Source organism: Euprymna scolopes, chromosome 8, assembly GCF_053919585.1.
Source record: "Euprymna scolopes isolate OS-2025 chromosome 8, ASM5391958v1, whole genome shotgun sequence".
Taxonomy (NCBI): Eukaryota; Metazoa; Mollusca; class Cephalopoda; order Sepiida; family Sepiolidae; genus Euprymna; species Euprymna scolopes.
This window is the reverse complement of record NC_136489.1, coordinates 113,863,705-113,887,610: the sequence shown is the minus strand read 5'-3', so window position 1 is coordinate 113,887,610 and position 23,906 is coordinate 113,863,705. Positions and strand designations below refer to the sequence as shown.

The window sequence follows — 23,906 nt, the reverse complement described above, 5'->3', positions numbered from 1 at the left end:
GGAATGTACAAACTAAAAAGTCAAATGTTTATAAACGTTGTTGCCACAGCGATGAACGAAGCGCAGATCGGGAACTCAGTGAAGTGTCATTTGAATCGATGTTTTCACCAGGTCAGAGCTAATGACAACTGACGTTGTATTTTTAACACCGGGGCGAGCGAAAAGAAGGATAAAGGAAAACATACAGGTTGACAATATGAATTATATTCAAAATGTCATGGTTCGAGTGTGTGAAGAAGAAATTGGCACGTATGAAAAAAAAAATGGTGGACATGAGAAAAACATTTTGGTTATCAAATTATAACTACATTATCTTCTATTATATATTCTTTTATTCTCATTTTATTATATATTCTTTTATTCTCATTCTATTATATATTCTTTTATTCTCATTCTATTATATATTCTTTTATTCTCATTCTATTATATATTCTTTTATTCTCATTTTATTATATATTCTTTTATTCTCATTCTATTATATATTCTTTTATTCTCATTCTATTATATATTATTATAGTGCCATTCCACGCTATTTTTTTACATGCAGGTACTTAAAACATTGTATGAAGAGGGTTATAAGCCTCCAACGTTAAATAATATCGTCTGCTGCTTCTTAGCATAACGCAGAGCTCTTTCTAAATGATATATATATATATTGCATTGTAAGGTGACAGTTAATATTTATATAAAAGAGACATTGTCGATATCATTCACCAGCACCTTTCCTATGGTTCATCAGTGACAGCTGCCGACTATCAAATGGGTGGTTGGGGGGTGTAATTTTTGCTAGTCTAGCCTCATATAGACACCCCTGATCGAAAATTTAAGACCACTTGAAATTTTTTAAAAGAAACCTTTTCATAAGGATAGATTTTAAACTCCTCTCACTATAGATTACCAATACTACAAACTAAAAGGTTATGGAAAAAATAGGCTATATTCAAAATATCTAATTCAGAAATTTACATTTTTATAAAATGAGGCATTTTACACTCGAGACCATGGATATTAATAGTTTTTAGTTTAGTTACAGTAATCACTGCATAATCACTGCATAAAGGAGTCAACATGCCTAAAGAAAATAAACTTACTTTCTAAAGAACAGTGAGAATTATGGAAAAGCAAAATCCCCCAGTGGGCCCCAAAAAGATTTTTCATGCATTGAGACGGGTTATTGGGAAAGACGGGGGACTTTCTTCTAGTCAAATTAAAGCAGTCACAGATGCTGATTACAGTCCAATAACCATCAGACGACACTTATAACTAAAAGGCATGGTAAATAAAAAGCGTAAACAAATTCCTCGTCTGATTCCACGTCACAAGGTAGACTATTTATGGTTTGATCGTGAATACCAAACATGTAACGTTGAGAAGTGAAAGAAATTCCTGCTTTCTGGTGAGAAAAAGCCAATCTAGATGGTCCTGATGGCTTCGAACAATATGGGCATAAGGAAACCATGCATCCTGAAATTCTATCTACATATCATAGTGGTGGAGGGTCCCTACTGTTGTGGTTGCCTTTTTTACAAAAGGTCGATAGAGCTCCAGGTGATGCAGGGTCGTCAGACAGCGGCTGGTTGTGTTAGCATGCTACAAAAAAGCATCGTTGATGACGAAAGGTCATCGTTTGTTTGGTGATGTATGGTTATTCCAACAGGATAATGCTGCAATCCACGCTGTAGGACGGACCTTGACATTTCTGTAATAAAATGAAGTCCATCAACATATTCCATGCTCACCGGACTTGGAACCAATTGAAAATGTTTGGGGATGGATAACAAGAGACGTTTATCGAAATTGCAAACAATGTTCAACAAAAAATAAACTTCGTGAAGCCATTTTTAGAAGCTGGAGCAACATCCCCCGCATCTTAATGGAAACGCTTATTTCTAGCATACCTCAAAGAATTTTTGAAGTCATCAAAACCAGTGAAAGTAGAACTCATTATTAAATTTAGTTATTGAATATTTTCATACACTTTTAATACAATTTCGTAGAATTTATACACTTGGTCTTATAATTTTGATCAAGTGTAAAATGTTTCATTTTATAAAAATGAAAATTTCTGAATTGCTTGGAATGTAGCTTTTTTTCCATAACCTTTTCAGTTGTCATATTGGTATTCTTAAGTGGAGGGATTTTAAAATCTATCCCTAAAAATAGGGGCGTATATACTATCAGATGTACCTGGCGCTGATTTGTATAAAACGTAACGTTAAATTCCTTTTTTAAAAATGAAGTAAAAAACCGGAAAAGACTGAGACATGTGAATGCGAATATTATGGGTGTTTTTTTTTTTGTTTTTTTTCTAAATAGGTCATTTTCATTGTAAGTAAAGTTAGGCCAGTTTTCCATGGTCTTTAAAAATATTTTCAAACCTATTTATTCTTATCATAAGAATTTTGCCATGTGAGCGATTCGCGCATGCGCACTCGTAAAATAATTGACAAACAGATAAAAATCCAATAATCTCCAAGTACCAATTTTTAAATTTGAACCCCTTAGCAGCCCTTTCTACGGATAAAAACCGATTAAAAAGTTTTTCATATGTCTGAATACCCATTATCCCAAATTTCAATTATATATATATATATATATATATATATATATATATATATATATATATATATATATATATTCTGGCTTGAGGCAGTTGCTCATTTAGCCGCACTGATGAGCTGTGAAACAGCGAAGCAGTACCAGTACTGTATGTGGATGACTATATATATATATATATATATATATATATATATATATATATATATAGAGAGAGAGAGAGAGAGAGAGAGAGAGAGAGAGAGAGAGAGGAGACAGAGACAAACAGACAGACAGACAGACTATAATGCTCCCTATCTAGGGTTGAGCATATTGGGAAGTGATACACAAACTGCCATTAGCGTATTAAGCGACGCTATTTGGGTAAACAAATCGAGCGGAGGCATTTGGACGATGTCAAAACATTGTTAATTCATTACCCTCACAGCCGCGACCATATAGCGTAATGGTGAGAAGCCCTGACTGTCATTTGGGCGGTTGGGTTTCGTTCCTGGTTTGAGGCAGTTGCCTGCCTAGCGCACTGATGAGCTGTGAAACAGCGAAACAAACTGTATGTAGAATACTATATATATATATATATATATATATATATATATATATATATATATATATATATATATACTAGCATTTCAGCCCGGCGTTGCCCGGGTGTTTGGAGGTGTATGCTGAGCAAAAAAAAAAAAAAAGAGTAAATTTTTTTTTAATTTGACTCCTATTATGACCCCTTAAAATTTATAGTTTCGGGCTCAAATCACTTTATTAAATTAGATCCAGGTTCAAGGAACCTATATCTAAAATTTCAAGTGTCTAGACCCAAAATTGTCGGAGGAGTTTGGTAGAGTTCTTAAAGGTCAAATCGTTGAAATTTGACCCCTTAACAGCCAAATTTCTGGCTGACACCCGTCACATCGATTTTCCCAAATCTCAGTACCCGGTATTTCAAATTTCGAGTCTATAGACTAAAAATTGACAGAGTTATTGCGTAGGGAAATGTACACAGACAGACAGACACGTTCAATTTTTTATATATATATATATATATATATATATATATATATATATGTATATATATTGTTACGTTGTTGCACTAGTGATTGAAGCGACCTACCAAAGCAAAGAAAGTAAAAAAAAAAGCATTTTTTATAGAAAATGAACACTTTTACGGTTTTTATTCCTAACGCATATCACTTTGTCCTTGTTAGAATTTATCAAAACAAAAACGTTTCTATCCTCCGATAGTATCCAATAGTCCTGGACACAACATCGATAAATATTCCATGTGTCAAAAAGACAAAATAATTAGATAGAGATCAAAGGTAGAAACTATTGAACTTAATTCGGACTTTCACGTTCGTTCTTTGCCTCGTTCACACACACACACATTTGTTCAATTATATGTCACCCTTTATTTATACCAATCTTTTTATTTATGAAGCTCGATATATGTTAAATATAACTGCATAGCATATAGATATAAAAGGCAAAAAGTTCATATTTAATTCCCAGATGTTGTTTATCTGACGCGAAGTATCTTCAATTTAATAGCGTAAACAAATCCTATGAATTAACAATTAGTTTCGTACAAAAACCTTTTTTTCTTTTTTTTTTTTTACACAGGCATCACCACATTATCAAGGCCAAGAGGCCACTCAAGGATAAGGGTTAAAGAGTGTACAGTAGAAAATGGAAGACAATTCCACAGGCGTGCAGTTCTAAGAAAAAAGCTTTGTTCATGGAATCTACGTTTAGGCTTAGGCACAGAAAAAGAGTGGGAGGAATTATTGATAGTGTTTACAGCTAGACGAGTGTTTCTTGTGAAAGTTTAGCGAGGGGGGGACCATAGACAGAAGCTCAGTCGAACACTTTCCATGAAAATAACGATACATCAGAGACAAACTCGCAACATCTCTTTTGTGGGATAGAGGTTGCAAGGAAGAGAAAAGGACATCTCCTACGAGGCTACGAAGTCTATTTTGAACTCAATCAAGGCAGGACAAGTCCTTTCTAGCAGCTCCTGTCCAGATGTGGCAACAGTATTCCATCCTTGGACGTACCTGGCTCTTATATAGATAGAGAATTGCATCAGCAGTGAGATATCTACAGGATCGATAGAAAGATCCCACCATTTTTCCAGTGGCCTTGGCAACAGATTTGATGTACGTGTTCCATTTAAGATCAGGAGTAATGGTCAAGCCCAGAAGCTTGTCAAAACTTGAGGCCTCCTGAAGACGAGAGCCATTCATTTCAATTGATGCCAGATGTGGATCAGAATGTTGATGATGTAAAGATAGAAGCTTTCCCCATTGAACTACGTGCTCAAGATCAGAGGAGAGAGAATCGGAGAGAACTTGGTCGTTTACTGTCTTAGATGTGCTATCATAAATGGTAGTATCGTCAGCATAAATGTCTACAAATGATGTAAGGATGTGATTTGGAAGATCATTAATGTATATCAGGAAAAGAGTTGGGCCCAGGATCGACCCCTGAGGGACACCAGCATTAATACTGTGAGCTTCTGATTTTTGCTCCTCAACTACTACTCTTATGAACCTATCAGAAAGAAATGATTTAATAATTGAGAAGATATTTCCAGCAAAACATAGCTAGAGATCTTGTGAAGTAAACCTTTATGCCATACCCTATCAAAGGCCTTAGATATGTCAAGAGCAATTGCTCTAGAAAGGTTTCCTCCGTCGAGAGATTTGCTAATCCTATGAGATCTAACTGTAAGCACATCTTCTGTAGATCTAGCAGAGCAGAAACCATATTGAGTGTCACTAAGAAGGTTATTTTTGTTGGGATGGTTGATTACTTCTGCATTTAACACAGATTCCAGCAACTTACTCATGACGCACAGGAGACTTATTGGCCTGTACTGAGAGGGGGGATGAGCGATCACCTGAATTCTTAAATACAGGCCTACTGATGAAATTTTCCAGGGTGATGGGAAGCTATTCTCCTTAAGAGAACGTTTAAACAGTTTTATAAGTATGGGAGCTAGTTCAGGTTGAAGTTTTTTTAGTACTATACTTGGAATACCGTCAGGGCCGGTTGCTTTACTGGAATCAAGATTTTTGATTAGCTTGGCGACATCACGTACAGATATACTTATGTCACATAGCGTGTTTTCTGATACAGGAGGAAATATTGGGGGTTGGCGGCCTTGGTCGCAAAGGGTAGAATTAGCTGCAAAGTTCTTGGCAAAGAGTTTGGCTTTGTCTGATACTGACGAGATTACCTCAGATCCATTGATGATAGTTGGGATAGAGCACACGCTTCTGTTCAGGATTCTCTTTGCTATTTGCCAAAACTGGTGGGAACCAAGCCGCTGCTCAGCTACTTTGGACTTAACGGATTGAGCATACAACTCTCTATTACTTTTTTACGATGGTTGCTGGCAGTCCTGAAAGCGGCTTTAGTTTCCATACATCTATTACGTTGGAAGAAGTGGAAAAAGTGATTTCTGTGCGCAATGGCAGCAGCACATTCTGGAGAGAACCATGGCTGGGTGTTAGGTTTTTGCTGGAACTCTTTCGAGGGTATGAAACGGTCTATACCTACAATTAACCATTCCGTCAGGTCTGATACTATAGAGGGCACATCCTAAATATACATATTTTCGATTTAACCATTGTTAACATTATCGAAGACAATAAATATTAAGTATTTATAAATAATAAATTTTAAAAAACTATTGTATTAGATATTTATAGTTGATTATGAAAATATGATCACATTATATTAATACGTTAATAAGGCGTGAATGACTCTAAACATCAAAGATGGTGTAAATTTCATGAAGCACAATAGCAACATCTCTTTGTTTTTATTCGGATTGATGTAATCATGCCAAAATTCTATTTATTCTTTTTTATTATTGAGTTTTTATTTTTCTGATGAGTCAAGGCGGAAAATATTCAAAATTGAAATAATAATTATATGATTGTTTCAGCGCTACGAGTTATCAGGTGCTACCCAGAATTATCAAGGATAAAATACGCAATATATCATAAAATGAAAAGTCGTGGAGACAAAAAAATACATAAAAGACAAATGGAAAAGTAATTAAAAACAGTAAAAAATAACACACACACATATATATATAATGCAAAACACATATATAATATATAAAAAAATAACATTAACACACAAACACACACACACATTATATATATATTAGCATTTCAGCCCGGCGTTGCCCGGGTGTTTGGGTGTGTATGTTGAGCAAAAAAAAACGGTCAATTTTTTTAAATTGAGTAATTTGGTAAAGACCTTAAAAATCAAATTTTTTAAAACTTTGACCCCTATTATGACCCCCCTTAACAATTATTGTTTTGGGCTCAAATCAAGTTATTAAATTAGATCCATGTCCAAGGAACCTGTATCTAAAATTTCAAGTTTTTAGACCCAAAATTGGTGGAGGAGTATGTTAGAGTTCTCAAAGGTCAAATCGCTGAACTTTGACTGCTTAACAGGCAAATTTCTGGCCGAAAACCGATCACAAAGATTTTCCCAAATCTCACTACCCTGTATATCAAATTTCGAGTCTGTAGACTAAAAATTGACAGAGTTATTGCGTAGGGAAATGTACACACACACAGACAGACACACAGACAGACATACAGACACATTCACTTTTATAGATATATAGATATATATTCCAGGTTAAAAGTATCCCAAAGTAATAAAAATATTTACTTTAACGAGATTGTCAATAAAAGGGAGCAAGATATTATTTTATTCAATTTGGGTGAACAAAATTAACATTTGCTTACAACTATAGAACTACTGTTTCGATCAACATATTAATTTCCTCGGGCAACCTATACCTCCGGATGGATTCAAAATAAGTCTTTCAATGAATGAAAACTGGACAACTTTTAATTCTTTATTTAAACTTTAAATTTTTTATTTTTAGCAATAAAACACGTGTTGAAGTCACTGGAAAGTGATATATATATATCAGCATGCAAATATACTTATAGGCGGCGGAGGAGTTTGGTAGGGTTCTCAAAGGTCAAATCGTTGAACTTTGACCCCTTAAGATTCAAGTTTCTTGCCGAAAACCGATCACAAAGATTTTCCCAAATCTCACTACCCTGTATATCAAATTTCCAGTCCGTAGACTTAAAATTGACAGAGTTATTGCGTAGGGAAATATACATAGACAAACAGACACACAGACAGACACACAGACACGTTCACTTTTATAGATAGATAGATAGATAGATAGATAGATAGATAGATAGATTAAACAAAAATATATACGTATATATAAATATATATGGAAACAATTTTGTGTTTACTGTAAACTTTTTACGCAAATATTATGCAAGTATAAATCAAATAGAATATCTGCATTAATATAATTACACGTAATAGTTAACTAAAGATGATCATCCCATAAGAAAACCGAAAAACTAATAGGGCATAAATTAAAATGAATGTTTAAAAGAATATGCAAATTATGTAGATCTTTGGCTAGTGAATGCAATTCCATCACCCATATATAAGAAAATTGTATTTTCTTTTTAAATAATAGAAAAGAGGATTTTTGATGTGAATATCGATACACACAAGAGAATTTATATGAGTATAGATAAGAAGCAATAGAAAATTGACTATATAATAATATATATGAAATCTGCATGAATTAAAATATCATGTTTAAGTGTAGTTTACGACCGAGCTACGCCAGGCGTCCCTGCTAGCTTTGATAAATACTTTGGCATTTTTAACAAAAGAACTACAATAATATCAAGGTGTTTCCATTTACGCTGAACATTAACAGAATGCCAACATCAATATATTACGTATGAAAGAGTATGCTGAGGAATTTCCACAGGTCCCGCTAGTTATTTATTAATTTATTTATTGCGAACTATTATCCTCATCTTTCTTAGTTGTTGTTAAAAAAAAAACTGGTGAGACGACAACATATATGGATGGCAGTAATTGCTGAGAATGCAGTTAGGAGATTCGGAGTTCCTATCCCGTTGCGGTTACCACCTGACGAAGGCCAGAGGAATAGTTGGCCGAAACGTCATGAAATAACAACTAAAAAAGATTAGGAATATAGTCCGCAATAAATAAATTAATAAAGAGCAATCTCAGTTCGCCGAGCGGTGAACTTGATTTGACTCATGAATTCAATTCAGAAAGTTCAACCGCACTTAAATGTACATCAAAGATTGCCCATTCGTTTCTTTCTACTAAAGTAATCGTAAATATTTTCAAATAGAATCTCCAAATAGATTCAAGATAAAACGCATTGAACCTACCTGAAAACGTAAACAAATAATATTATAAATAAATATATAAGTATAATTAATCCTATAAGTAGACGTAAGAGAAATGCGTACCTATTGTATATGATGTGTAATTCTCTTACAAGGATCTATGCGTTATTTTCGGCTTTAATCTCCTTCATCTTAGGAATAAATAAGATTAGAAATAACACTATAAATGCGCCTTACACAGTTTGCGTGTGTGTAAGTATGTATGTGCGTGTGTACATGTGTATGTGTATGTGAGTGGTGAACGATTGTGTCTAGAGGAATGCATTTCTAATTTACATTAAGAAATTTATATGATTAGAAATACTTTAATATAAAACCATCTCGGTCCCCCTCTGCCTGTACAGTTCTAATAGGAAAATAGATGGATACATCCTAAACAAATGTTTCATCAGCAGCACGTTACAGAATTTACAATGTATTTTGCGTAAATACTAGTACAGTAGAACCCCGGGATACAGTGGCCAGGGATACGGTTTTTTTTGGGGGGGGTTTCAGATTACGATAAGGAATACGATTTCTTCTGGTCCATGGTTACCATATTTGCCCCCACCTTACGGTGTTATTTTTAATGTTATTTGATTATATACATATGTATTATATACTCTGCAGTATTTTGTTACTAATTTTTGATGCCGTATGCCGGGGTACTTATTTTCCGTATACAAATCACTACATTTATTCTGCTTATTATTAAACGCCACTATTACATACGTATTCCCATAAAAACGGTAGCAAACACTTTCATTCTCTATTCATCAAATCCTTCCACTCTCCCGCCAGAACTTTCTTAACTGACATAATTATTTTCATAGCACCGTTTCCTTTCTGAAGTACAGCCGATCTGAATTGTATTAGCCTGGCAAGTCCTCACGAGAATTAAACACGGAAAATTATAGCTTAATTGCCATATATATCTTCATAATTTACTATATACATATATATGTGTGTGTGTGCGTGTGTGTCTCTCGTCGGTTCTACGACACATCAGTGTGGCTAGAATCAGCGAGATGTGAAACCGTACTTGACTTCCAGTCTTTGATTAAATGACCAAATGGAACTAACAAAATCTATATCCTACAAAATTTAACTAATCATTATTTTTATACGATACTGACAGCAGAAAGTACTCAATTATTTTACGGAAGAGTATTGATTTTACACTAAATAAAAATCATAATTTATTCCACCAGAGTTCTGTACCCATAGAGGGATCGTATATAAATCCTAGACGGAGTACTATTGCTACATCTGAGCAGGAGCTGCTTGAATGACCCTATTCTATCTTGACAGAGTTCAAAACCGACTTCGTAACCTAGAAAGTGATGCCCTTTACTCTTCCCTACAACTTTTTTTCTCGCAGAAGAGACGTCGCTAGCCTATCTCTCCTCTATCATCATTTTTATGACAATTACTCGTCTGAGCTCCAATGTATATTACTTCTTCGCTAAACGTTCACAAAAAACACTCGTTTAGCTCAAACCACTATCAATAATTCACCCCACTCTCTATGTGTGCATAAATCTACACGTGAATTCCATAAACAAAACTTCTTTCCTAGTACTGCCCGCCTGTGAAACTCTGTGATGCTGGCCTGCTTTCCAGCTGACTACAATATGGTCAAGTCCCATGTAAACAGATTCTTGTTGAGCCGTCTCATTAAATAATCAAATAATACCAAATTTCTACTACCAACGATTACTGAGCTATTGCCCCAATTGCTACCGTACACTCATTGACCCTTATCCTCGAGTGGCTTCCGGGCCTTGATAAGAGGTGATACTTTTATTAAAAAAGGGACGAATTTGCACCACTTTCATTCACCCTTATGAAGATTAAACTCAATATATAATGATACTAAGCAATATGGCTAGAATCGTTAGTCGTATTTTGATCAAAATCTATCATTTGATTTTGATGCTAAAAAAAATGGGTAAATGTTTATGCTGAATGAATTTGTTTAGTTGGTATTTAAGGCCTATCGATCAAACTCCAAACTTATTGTTAAAATTTTAGAGAAATCGAAAGCATTTAACGAACAGTTTCCAACTATTTTTAAATCGTTTTAGATGAAATTAAACTCAACTAAATATATCTCACATTTTGTCGGCTTACGTCTACGCAGTTCATAAGTGTTCTCCTTGTATTAATAATTACAATAACTGGTAAATGTTAACGTTCGCTACAACAGAACACCGAGTACTCTGGTATAGGTTTTTAGGGGGTTTCGGATCCGCTAAGAGCGAATATGACATGTAAATCCGTCGCAAATTTACCGATGTATAATTTTCCGCGTTTAAAACCGTCGCAAATTTAACGTTACTGTTCTTATGGACGACGGCCATTTTGTATGTGGCAAATTCCCAGGATACGGTCCCTGAAAGATTGTTGATGACGTTGCAACAGATTCGTCTGTTGCGACCACAAGGTCACTTAGTTGACAATTCGTATTAGATGATCGTTACTCACAAAAAAACAGGTGCTTGTCTCTGTCACAAGTCGCCTTAAATAGAACAATGCTTTTGCACACGAAAGGAAAGATCACGTGCACGTGATATTATGCGCCCAAGCCCTCATAAAAGCTAATACAGATGTGAGTAATTATTTCCTTTACTCTCCCGTCTTCAGAAAAAAAATCACAGGAACAAGAAGGTATATATGTTTTGTTTTTTTTGTTTTGTTTTTTTTCAATCTTGGGTTTGGCAATTATAACAATGCCAACTGTCCTCTTCAGCAGGGGGATGTTGGATTCCCCCGCAATCAAAATGGAACCAGTAACCACAACCATCACACCCAATCATTGCTGTTCCATCATCCGGATTCCCGCATCCTGGTCAAATGCAATCCGACTCCTCATCCACCACAGATGCTTCTAAACCGTGCCAACCAGGCTGGGGAAGGCAAATCCTCTTCGGTGGAAGTGCTCTCTTGAAGGCAATACCAATTTTGAAAAATGAAACCAGTCATCACATCTGTCGCAGCATACCATGGGACTCTCATCGTCAGATAAACTGCACACTGGGCAATTCTCAATATATTCTTCCCCTGCGGGGTGAACCTCAGATGCTGTATCAAGGGAGGTGTGCTCTTCCTGTAACGGTCACCCTGTATGTGAAGGGTTCTCTCGGTCTTTAACTCCAGTGGGTAAAGGTTTTTCAATGATTGCACTTGCAGTGACCCATCCCCACGCTTGAACTGCGAAGATCTCACCAAGCCATCCTCCCTTGGGTACAACTGCGTAACCCTTCTCAAGGTCCAAAATGGTCGACTCCGGTCAGGAACCCTGATCAAACCGACTTCTCCTTCGTTCACAAGGTTTGAAGTTGCTCCAGATTGTGGTTGGGTTCGCTCTCTTAAGCTTAGCAGGTACACTTGGTGCCAGATTCTTCTGAATCTTTTCAAAGCTTCGGCAGCTAAGGGATTCTACCAAGTGTTTCCGGGACGGAGGTTCAACTTGACTAATATCTCCTTGGTTTATCCTAATTATTAGTCGTGGATTAAGCATGGGGCGTAGGAAGTGATTTGGAGTTAAAATTTCTAACCCTCGGTCGGAGGAACTTCTGTAGGTCAGTGGTCTATCATTCACTGCATTCTGAACATCCGAAAGTATAGTTAAAAAGTCGGTATAGTTGTAAGTAGCTCGGCTGATCAGCTTGTACAGGCAAGACTTTATCGTTCTAATAAGCCTTTCTCAGACACCACCATACCATGGAGAATGCGATGGAATCCTATGTTGGGTTATTTCACACATCCCGAATCTATCCTTAAATTCGCTACATGTAAATGCCTGATGAACCACACTGCATCCCGAAACAAACGATTTAGCGTTATTGCTATAAATGTGGGAAGGTATGCCATACGTATTAGTAAAACGTATAAATGCTGTCAGGAAGGAATAGACAGACATATCCTCCACTAATTCTAAGTGCACCGCTCGCACCTCCAAGCACGTGAATACTAATATGTACATCTTTGTCCTTTCCAGATCTCTCTGCACCCACAAATGGCCAGGGAAATCCACACCGGTTCGAAGGAAGGGTCTAATTAGATTGACTCTGTGCTTGGGCAAGTCAGTTCTTCTCGGGTACGAGAAGGGTATTGCATTGAGCTTTCGACACAATGAGCATCCAGATAAAACCCTCTTCACCGCCTGTCTCCCTTGAGGTATCCAGAACCCGGCTAGCCTCACTTTATTCAATGTGGTGGGGTACCTAAGTGGCTGCATTGGTGATGACAATCCCGCACAATCAGCGTAGTCAATTCATGGTCCTTAGCCAGGATTACAGGTATATGTATTTCAAATTCAAAGACAGCGTTCCTTTTTAATCTGCCCTTGGAGCGGATTAGCCCCTCCTCATCTAAGAAGATATCTAAACTTCCCACTCTCTGAGGAATGGCTCCTCTGTCAGGATTCTGTAGAAATTTCAGCTCCTCCGCAAATGCCTGACATTGCATCACCCTGATTAAATGTAGGCGGGCTGTCCTAGGTCCTAGGTCTAGGTCCTTTTTTCTCAGCCTATAAACAAACTCAAAGACACGAGCTGTAACAGTCATCAACATCGATAGCGTAGAGTATTTGTCAAATGGTACGATTGGCTCTTCCTGATTAGGTGATACGGAGCAGCACACAGAGGTAACCATCATCTTATTTTCAGGACTCAAACAGTTTAAGGCGTTTTCCGGCCAGGACTAATCCCTCAGCCACACAGGTCCATTAATCCAATAACTTAGGTTTTTCTTTAATTTCGGAGTAGATAAGCCTCTGGTAAAAAAGTCTGCTGGATTTAGATTTGAGGGTACATATTTATAATGCAATTGTACTCCAAATTTTGCGGTTAGTTCTCTTTCCCACTGATCAATATCCCTTAGTCTGTTTTTGACAAACACATTCTTGTTGTTGGAGGTTTTAGTGATTATCCAAGATAGAACTATTTGTGCATCCACTGCTAAGGTTACAGCCTTAAATCGCATCCTTGAATAGGATCTCAACAGAGTGGGGAGGCATTTTATTGCCAGGAAAACTGCCAGCAGTTCCATCGTGGGTAATGTCCTGTTTTTCAGAGGTGCCACCTTAGCCTTGGCAAATATAAGGGACGAATTACCCCGCCCGGCAGCATAAGCGGTGAACCCGTATGCCCTTTTAGATGCATCACAAAATAAGACCAGACTTGCCTCTTCCCCTTCATCAATGGCACGCCTAAGAAAATTGATGGATGCGACCCCCGATAGCTCCAATGCAATGGCTGCCCATCTTACTTGCTGTTTCTCCGGAACTATTTCGTCCCAACTCACTCCTAACTTCCACAACTCGCTGATGAAGGTGCGAACCTGAATGGTCACGGGGAGGCATAAAGAAAGCGGATCGAAAACCTTAATTAACTCATGGTCTCAAATTTGTTTTAAAAGAAATCTCCCAAAACAACACAGACTAAATTTTATTACTAAATACAGCAAATTACCTACCTTTTATCACCTTATTAAAACCCACAAAAATAGCACACACACACAGATCAGACCCATTGTTTCAAGCGTTAACGGTCCCCTTTATAAAATCTCTTGGTTAATATCCCGCCTACTTAAACCTCTACTCTCTACCTTCCCAGCCCATGTTAGTAGTTCCAACCAAGTAATTAACAGACTCAACGATCTACCACACCATCTACTCAAACTATACAGATACCCATTTAGCCTAGACGTCGTTTCTTTATACACCTCCATTCCTGCACATCCAGCCATTAATCTCATGGCAGACATTATAGCATCTAAAAACCCACAATGCTTCGGAATTACTCCAGGAGATCTCTTACAACTCCTCCGTATTATAGTAGACAACACTTACTTTACTTTCCTACAAAACACGTTCAAACAAGTATCTGGACTACCCATGGGCTCCAGTCTATCCGGTATTCTTGCCATTGCTTATATGGACAAACTCGAAAGACACACCCTTAGTACCTGCTATTCTTATCTCCTTTTTACTAGATATATCGATGACATTTTAATTATCACATACTCCCGCGAAGAAGCTATTAACATTTTCCACAAATTCAATAACGCCGACCCAAACTTAAAATTTACTATAGAACACCCAGACTCTTCGGAATCTCTTTCTCTACTTGATTTTAAAATACAAATAAAAAAAAATGGTGCCATATGCACTGAATTCTACAGAAAACCCGCCAGCAAACGCCTCTTCGTACATTTCAAATCTGCGCTACCTCTCAAGGACAAACTAAACTACGCACATGCCGAAATCTCACGCATACAAGACAAATGCACTAACATCTCCGACAAACATACACACACTAACAATTTCCTACAGACCCTCTCACTAAACGGCTACCCTAATACGATCCTATCCTCACTTAAAAAGAAAAAACGCAACACCCGACCCTTCTCTAACAATTGTTTTCTAAAACTACCCTTCCTCAGTGACAAAATCTCATCTTCAATCCGAAAAGCCATCCGCAGCGAGGGGCTCAACATTCAACTCATCCACACTGGATCTACTTTAAGACAACAGCTCAACCGAAAACATCCATTGCATACACCTTCCCCTTGTTCACTCTCTAATTGCCCAATATCACACACAGGTTTATGCTTTAAGAACCACGTTGTTTACGACCTACAATGCGCTAAATGCAGTGCATCTTACATCGGAAGCACTACCAGATTGCTTCATCACCGCATTAAAGAGCACTTAAACACTACTGCTTCGTCGTTCTATAAACATATTCGCACTTGCATTAATTCAGAACCAGATTTTCACATCAACATTCTTGCTTCTTCAAGAAACGTAGGTCAACTTCGTATCCTCGAATCTTTAATTATTTCAAAAAATACTCCCACACTAAACAATAGACTGGAATTGAGCTCCGCTTTTATAATATAAGTTTAAAACATAAGAAAAACAATAATTAAAAAAAAAAAAAAAAAAAACTTGCTTGAATAGTCATCTCCCTTGATTCACAAACGCAACAAGTATTTCAAACATCAACTGATTTATTTTAACGTTCTCCTAACGTCATTTTTTTTTTCTATATTTCGCGGTATCACGTGGCAAACTCTGCGGCTACTTTTCCAATTTTGAACACTCTTCCGCTGTCTTCTCTTGAAAATGGACTAATAAGTCTGAAATATATTGAGATTTATATCACCATTGAATACAACAGAAAAAAAAAATTACTGTTGTTTAGAGTTAAAATTTGTGTGAAAAAGAAAAAACAAACAACAAAAAAAAGAACTTTATTTCTTTTGTTTGCATTTAATTTTACTCTATATAAAAAAAAAAATCTCGCATTGTTCTTGGCTTTTAATTTTACCTTATAATTTTCTTCAACAATGCTTCAAGCAAACTACAACCTACTTATATATATATATATATATATATATATATATATATATATATATATATATATATATATATATATATATATATATATATTCTTGGCTGTACTTTGCAAACAAAGATTCTATGAAGGGGGATGTCCACGTCGACTGCAGGCACGCTTGTGGCTGACGAGCCCGATGCGGGACAAACAGGTTTAGCCACAAACAGTCAAACAGCACGTCATGTGTGTTGAGGCTTCCCAAATCTTCGTCCTGCAGCGCTTCTCCCGCAGATTCTCTGTGCGGGATATCTCAAAGGAGGCGACAGCCTGGTGGACAGTACGTCGCCAGGTAGCACGGTCAGCAGCGAGAGCAGACTACTGGAGTTGGTCAATGTGACTTCTTCAGAGAGTCTTTATATCTGTCACGACGGGCAGTAGAGAGTTTGCCATATAGGACTATCTTGAGCAGATGATGATCCTCTATTCTGGAGACGTGCCCGATCCAGCGTAGCTGTGACTTCAGCAGCATGGCCTCAATGCTAGTGATTTCCGCCCGCTCGATGACTTCAACATTGATGACATAGTCACTCCAGTGGATGTTGAGAATGGTGCGGAGACAGCACTGATGAAAACGCTCAAAGGATCATAATTGGTGGCGTTAAATTGTCTAAGACTCAGAGCCGTACAGGAGGGTGGAGAGTACAACGGCTCTGTACACACTGATTTTTGTGCAATTTTTTAAGTGTCTGTTGTTCCAGAGTCTGTTGTACAATTTGCCAAAAGCGCTGTTTGCCTTGGCCAGTCTGTTTTCTATTTCTCTGTCGAGTTTGACATCTGATGTGATGGTGCACTCCGGGTAGATATACTGGTGAACGGTCTTCATCTTAATCTCGCCAATCGTGATATGGTGAGGGCGTACTCTACCCGGGGAGCTGGCTGGTGGAGGACTTCTGTCTTTTTCAAGCTGACCTCCGAAGAGCTGGGCAGCGTCGTTGGCAAACAGGAGGTCTCGGATCAGTTGCTCGATGGTCTTTGCGTGGGCTTGCAGCCTTTTGATGTTGAACAGGCTACCATTGAGGCGATAGCGAATGCAGACAGCATCGTCATCGTCAAAATCTTCGGTTGCCTTCTTGAAGATGATGATGCTGAACAGAGTCGGTGCCAGAACGCATCCCTGTTTTACGCCATTGACGATGAGGAAGGGTTCTGAGAGGTTGTTATTTACTTTGACCTGACCGCTCTGGTTCTCATGCAACTGAACTATCATGCCGGGGAGCTTTGGGGGGCAGCCGAGATGCTCCCAAATCAGTCAAAGCCCCTTCCTGCTCACTGTGTCAAATGCCTTGGTTAGGTCCACAAACGTTGCATAGAGTCCCCTGTTTTGTTCACGACACTTTTCTTGCAGTTGTGTGAGAACGAAGATCATGACCGTGGTAGCTCTGTTTACTCTAAAAGCACATTAGGTTTCTGGGAGGTGGTCTTCTGCGACGGAAGGTATCAGTCTGTTTAGGAGCAAACGGGCAAGGATTTTACCTGCGATGGTGAGCAGGGTGATCTCCGGTAGTTAGAACAGACTGACATTTCGCCCTTGTTTTGAACAAGGTAACAATGACTGCATCATGGAGGTCTCGTGGCAGTTCGCCTTGCTCCCAACAACAGACAAGAAACTCATGGAGTCTGCTGTGCAACGCTGGGCCTCCATATTTCCAGATCTCTGGTGGAATCCCGTAGATTCCTGCCACCTTTCCACTCTTTAACCGTTTTATGGCCACATTGAGTTCTTTCATGGAAGGAGGTTCATCCAATTCGACTTTTGTTGGCAGTTGAAGGATACGAGGGATTGCTGAGCCCTGAATGACCTGGTCAGCTCTGAAGAGAGCTTGGAAATGCTCAGACCAACGGTTCAGGATAGATGCTCCATCCGTGAGAAGCGTTTGGCCGTCCACACTACGCAGTGGACTCTGGGTGCGGTGCGTGCGGCCATACACTGTCTTGAGGGCTTCATAATAAAAGCCTCTGTAGTCACCAGCGTCTGCGTACTGCTGCGTTCTTACTGCGAGGTTAGACCACCACTCTTTAAGATTCTAAGCTTGCGCTGGAGGTTGCTGCAGATGTGAGGGGAGGCTGCTCCCCTCAGCGGACAGGACGGGCGAGACAAGTAACCCCGGTGGGCTGATTTCTTCCTCTCCAACAATTCTCATATTTCTTCATTGTTTTCATCAGTGGAAAACCCCAGGACCTCCTCAGATGTCCGCAGGATGGCTGTTTTCAGTTGATCCCAGGGTTGCTCAGGTGAGGGAACTTCTAGGCCGCTGACGTTTTTAAGCTTGAACTGCAAGCCTGCCTGGAAGACAGCTCTCACTTTAGCTGTAGTTTTGTTGTTTGCTAAGCTTGTACGTTTTCCTGGGTGGCCCTCCCATCCTATGTTTGGGTTTGAAGTGCAGATGGATCTTACAACGCATTAAGCAGTGGTAATTATGACATTCTGCACCGGGCATCACTCGGGTGTGTAAGACATCTCTGCAGTCTCTTTGGCGTACTAGAATGCAATCATTGAGGTGCCAATGTCTGGACTGAGGATTCCTCCAGGTTGTCTTTAGTCTGTCTTTTTGCTGAAAATGAAAAGATGGTGTTTTTGATGATAAGTTGCAGCTCCATGCAAAACTCCAGCAGCAATAGTCCATTTTCATTGCAGTTGCCACTGCCATGTCTGCCAAACATTCCTCTCCAGATAATTGCATCCCGGCCCACTCTGGCGTTAAAGTCGTCGAGAATTATCACCTTATCAGCTGCAGGGGTGCGCCGCAGTACATAGCAGAGCTCTGAGTAAAATCTGTCTTTTTCTGCAGGTTCAGAGTTGGGGCGTACACACTGAGAAGCGTAGCAAATTCCTTATTCCTCAGGGGGAGGAGCATGGACATGATGCGATCAGAATGACCAGTTAGAAGGCTTTCCAGTGTGGAAGCAATGGAGGTTCTGACCATGAAGCCGACGCCCGAGAAATGCCACCCCCCACCCTGTTTCAGGTTTCCCGGACCAAAAGAGGGTGTATCCGGCGCCGTGTTCCTGAAGGTTGCCACCCCCAGTGAAACAAACCTCGCTAAGTGTGTAAGAAATTATTCTCACATCCCAATTTCCTCCCGGCAGAAGCAAAAGAATCAACAAATAAAAAAAAACATACTTTTTTCAAACTCAAAATTTATTCACAAGTAACAGCAATGAAAGTTTATTTGGTTCTGGTATTGCCCTTTTGCAAAACAGTGGCCTGTTTTGCCTCCACACGCCTGGAGTCATTAGTATTAATTCCTATTGTCACAATGTTAATTCTTTGTTCCTCGAAAGGATCCATGAATGTTCATGGTAAACTCGGCGGGAATGTTGGCGCCTATAATGAGGCATAATGTGAGCCACTTAGGACTCAAGATGAATTGAGATAAGATCCAATATTTGGTAAATAAACATGATGAACTGTTCTTGAATGCCATCCTTATTTGGATGGTTTCTGCAGTATAAAGTAGTCTCTGCTGGTAGAGATGTGGTTCCTGGTCACCAACTGTGTGGTGTTACAACATGTAGGAATTGTCTTAGCTACCTTCAGTGGGAGCTGCTGGGATTTGAGTTCATCCCGATGTCCAGTTCTGCATGGAATTAAAAGTAAAAGCATGATACAAAAAGCGCGCCAGGCAAATCACCTGACAAATTAAAAATTTAACCAATGACAGCTGACCACTAAACTGCGTGGCGGCTGAATAAAAGAAAGATGGCGTCTGTATATGAAATTTCTCACAAGTGCAGCGATGTCGATATCAAGCCTGGACAGCTCAAGTGCAATCAAATCAGAGCGACGCTCAGATCTGTTGTTGTCATCTTTGTCTAGCATAGTTCTGATTTTTTAACAAGTGGGTGCATGCCTTCCTTTCTTTGTAGTATTTCGACCGCATTGGAAGATGCCCGTTGACTGCGGCAAGCCAACTGGGGGTGACGGAAATTAGCTTAGTCAGGCCACATTTTCTAGCCCCTCTCTTTGTGGAGCAAGCAATGCTGTCCCTAGATAAGGCTGCTTGATCATTCAAGGTGCTGCCGAGTGGTGTTGTCGTCTCTAGAGTCAACATCAGGCGACCAATATCCTTAACCGCCTGCATGCGGGATGAGGTATTGCGGCTTCCAATGGTCATCTTCCACCTGCCGTTTTCGCCCCTATCGCGTCGTTACAGGATTTGGTAAAGTTGGCAAGTGGACATGGACGTGTTCCTTAAGCCTGTGCAGTTGATTTTTATGGTGAAGTGCAGTGTGCACGGTACTGGTCCCGCCCTTTACACCCGTGGCTCATCCGAGCTGGGACGGTGACAGCTAGGTTCTCAGGTCGTAGGTTTTAAGACTGTCCTTGTCCCAGCCTCTGTCTCAAAAACTTTCCCCGAATGCACGGGGGAACATATTGGCCAATGAGCTCGTTATGGAGCCCATTTCCTCTGGCTGGTGGCCCCAGATGAAGTTCGTACGCCCAGTAGTGCAATGTTAGACACCGCCCCCTCACATGGTTTAGCCCGCCATCTAAAGCAGTTTACCGGGACATGGCGCTTGGAGTCAACATGTGAGAGATTTAGGGATGAGTGGGGACCAGTGACGCTCGTCCACCCTACTAGGTAGGGATCAGGTAGGGATATATATATATATATATACCTGTTGAAATATTCATTATTCACTTATATTTCCTTTTTGCATATACCAATCCTTATTTAAGAAGCTCAATGTAATGACAGAGCATATAATAGAATTGTAAGTGTCAACTGAAATAAAGGAATAAATTGTAAGATGGTCATCATCATGAAACTTGAAATGTAGACTTTTGTCATTTATTCATTATATACTATATAGATAGATAGGGTGTGTTCTCCGTGATATAAGCGTTGTTTAAATTTTAAAATGTAATGCGTATGTTATACGTTTATAATTTAAATTACAACGCAAAGATTTTGTAAAATAAACAGGGGGAAACAAACTATATTTGTTTAAAATCAATATTTCGACATCATACGTCTTTTTCAGAATATTTTTTTTCCTTTCACATTTATTTGTTAAGATCAATATTTCGAAAATGGTTTATATATTGTGTTATATTCTACACGAAGCCAGCTTAGTAGTTGATCGCACATGCTGAGCAAGGATTAATTACTAAGTAGACTGAGTATGAAATATATAAATTATTACATATATATGTTTGTGTGCGTATGTGTGTGTGTGTGTGGAAATATACTTTTTTCAATCATATTTCACCTTTTTTATACACTAATTCATAATTTATGAAGTTCAATGTAATTACAAAGCATATTACAAACAAATGACAAAAGTCTGTATCGTAAATTTCATTATGTTGACCGTCTTACAATTTATTCCTTTAATTACGTTGGCATTTACAATTCTTGACAGCAACTGTTTCGTAACGCAAAATCATTCATTTAATTATTATATCAATTAATGAATCCTTTTTTTTTTTTCTCCATCAGAAAAAATAGTAACTATCAATCCACTAAAAGAAAATAAAGTACATTTGGGCATGATTACAAAATCCGAAAATTGGAAGAGAGGTTGCAATTACTTTTTATTTTATCTTTTATTGCGCAATTTTGAATTTTCAAGTAAAGTCACCAAAATTTAAATATTCGTATTAATAAATTGTATTAATTTCGATATACACTACTAAAAATAACTATTCTATTAAGTATTTTATTGATTAATTATTTACAATGAATCTCTCTCTCTCTCTCTCTCTCTCTCTCTCTCTCTCTCTCTCTCTCTCTCTCTCTCTCTCTCTCTCTACATATATATATATATATATATATATATATATATATACTCAGATAATATTAATAATTGTAATTTAGATAACATATATCTATATAGTTATTTAATTTATACGAAACTAATTACGAAGTATATATATTCTATTTCCGGTTATACAAATTGTTGATTTTATCTAAATTGTATATCTATATAAAATTCAGTTTTATTACTATTTTAATTAAATTTATTATTCTACAAATTGTTATTTAATCATTTTTCATTAATATTACTTAATTTTAATAGAAAATTTCCCTTTATAATATTTTATAGTAATTTTTGAAATATAGTGATAGGTCGATATTTCACTTTTAAATTTAAATGAGTTATTTCCCTTTTATCAAACCTAGTCATATTAAACGATTTTTTATTATATTGATAAATGATATATATATCTACTTTCATTGTTATTTTATTATATATTATTTATTTATTAACCCATTTTTTGCTATAAGTTGAATTATGTTTTAAAAGTTAATGAATGATTTTGCGCTACCAAACAGTTGCTATCGAGAATTGCAAATGTCAACGTATATAAAGGAATAAATTATAAAAGGTTTAGCATCATGCAATTTTGGAATTTAGACTTGTCATTTGTTTACACACGCGTGCGCTCGCACACACACACACATATATATATATATATATATACATATATATATATATATATATATATATATATATATATATATATATATATATAGTAGAATATTCTGTAAAATAGCTGTCAGCAGAATAAAACTATAATTTTATTAATTATTGCAATCAATCGAACATGATTGAAAATAACTATTTTAGCGGAAATATTTTTCTCAGATGATAAAAGAAATTCTAAAGTGATGATTATTTTGATAATTCAATTTCGTAATTCGATCGAAAGAAATTCGATTTTCTATTTTGTAGTCTCGGTTTCCGTTCCAACGTTACATGAATTATATATACGTCATTTTTTTCTGGTTTTTTTTTTTTTTTGTTGTTGTTTTTTTTTCTTCATTTCTTTTTTATAGAAGTCATTTGACTTTGTACTGAACGCAATTACATGCGGGTAGACGAGTGGATGCGGGAATTGAACGTGGATCAAATTAGGCTAATTTTGTATCATTCGTTCCTTTTCCACTTGACCCTCATCCACCGTCTATATTCCTTTGATCTATGAAGTAAAAAAAAGGTCAATCATTGCAATCATTTTGAAAGATTCGTGAACGTTTCTTGATTTTTCAGAATTCTATGCAACCTGACTCCAATTAAATCTCTCTTTTCCATATTCACACTCAAATGTTTCCTTCCTCTCTCTCTCTCTCTCTCTCTCTCTCTCTCTATCTATCTTTCTTTCTATTTCTCTCTCTGTATCTTTACATAATATAGTTAAACTAATATTAACAAGTATTTTTATATCTACAGACACTATTGTTTCATGATTTCGCAATCATCAGTGGAGGAAGTGATAATTACTACTACTTGAGAGATTCGAACCCAGTCACAAGACCACACTTGACTTCGTAGGCTAGCATCTTTGTTTCTATTAACACAAGAACTGAGTGAATTTAAGTATTTTTAAATTACAAGTCGACGAGCATACCTATTAAAGTTAGCGCGAGTATTCAACGAGTGAAAGTCGAGATGTTGCATTTACGCTAATATTGATCTCTATTTCCTTAATTCCCTGAGGAGGGTTCAACTTAAAGTCTCTTGACTTTATGACTATAATATTTTAAAATTTTGGGGTGTGATCATATATTTACCGAGACAAAGGTCTTCCTGTTTTGCAAGTCGTTCGCGAAAAACGATATAGCCTTTTTTGTTTGTTTGTTTGTTTGTTTGTTTGTTTTTGTTTTGGGTGGGGGGTCCTTTGAAATGAGGAATCTGTGTATTCATTCTTTTTTTG

The 23,906-nt window shown here is 37.5% G+C and overlaps 1 protein-coding gene across 1 annotated transcript; it reads right to left on the bottom strand.

Moving 5' to 3' along the window:
• Positions 1-16,850: 16,850 nt before the first annotated feature.
• LOC145283933 (uncharacterized) lies at positions 16,851-17,450 on the bottom strand. The gene has a single exon (XM_080133032.1). It carries the CDS (start codon positions 17,448-17,450, stop codon positions 16,851-16,853), a length of 600 nt encoding a protein of 199 aa, XP_079989158.1.
• Positions 17,451-23,906: the final 6,456 nt, after the last annotated feature.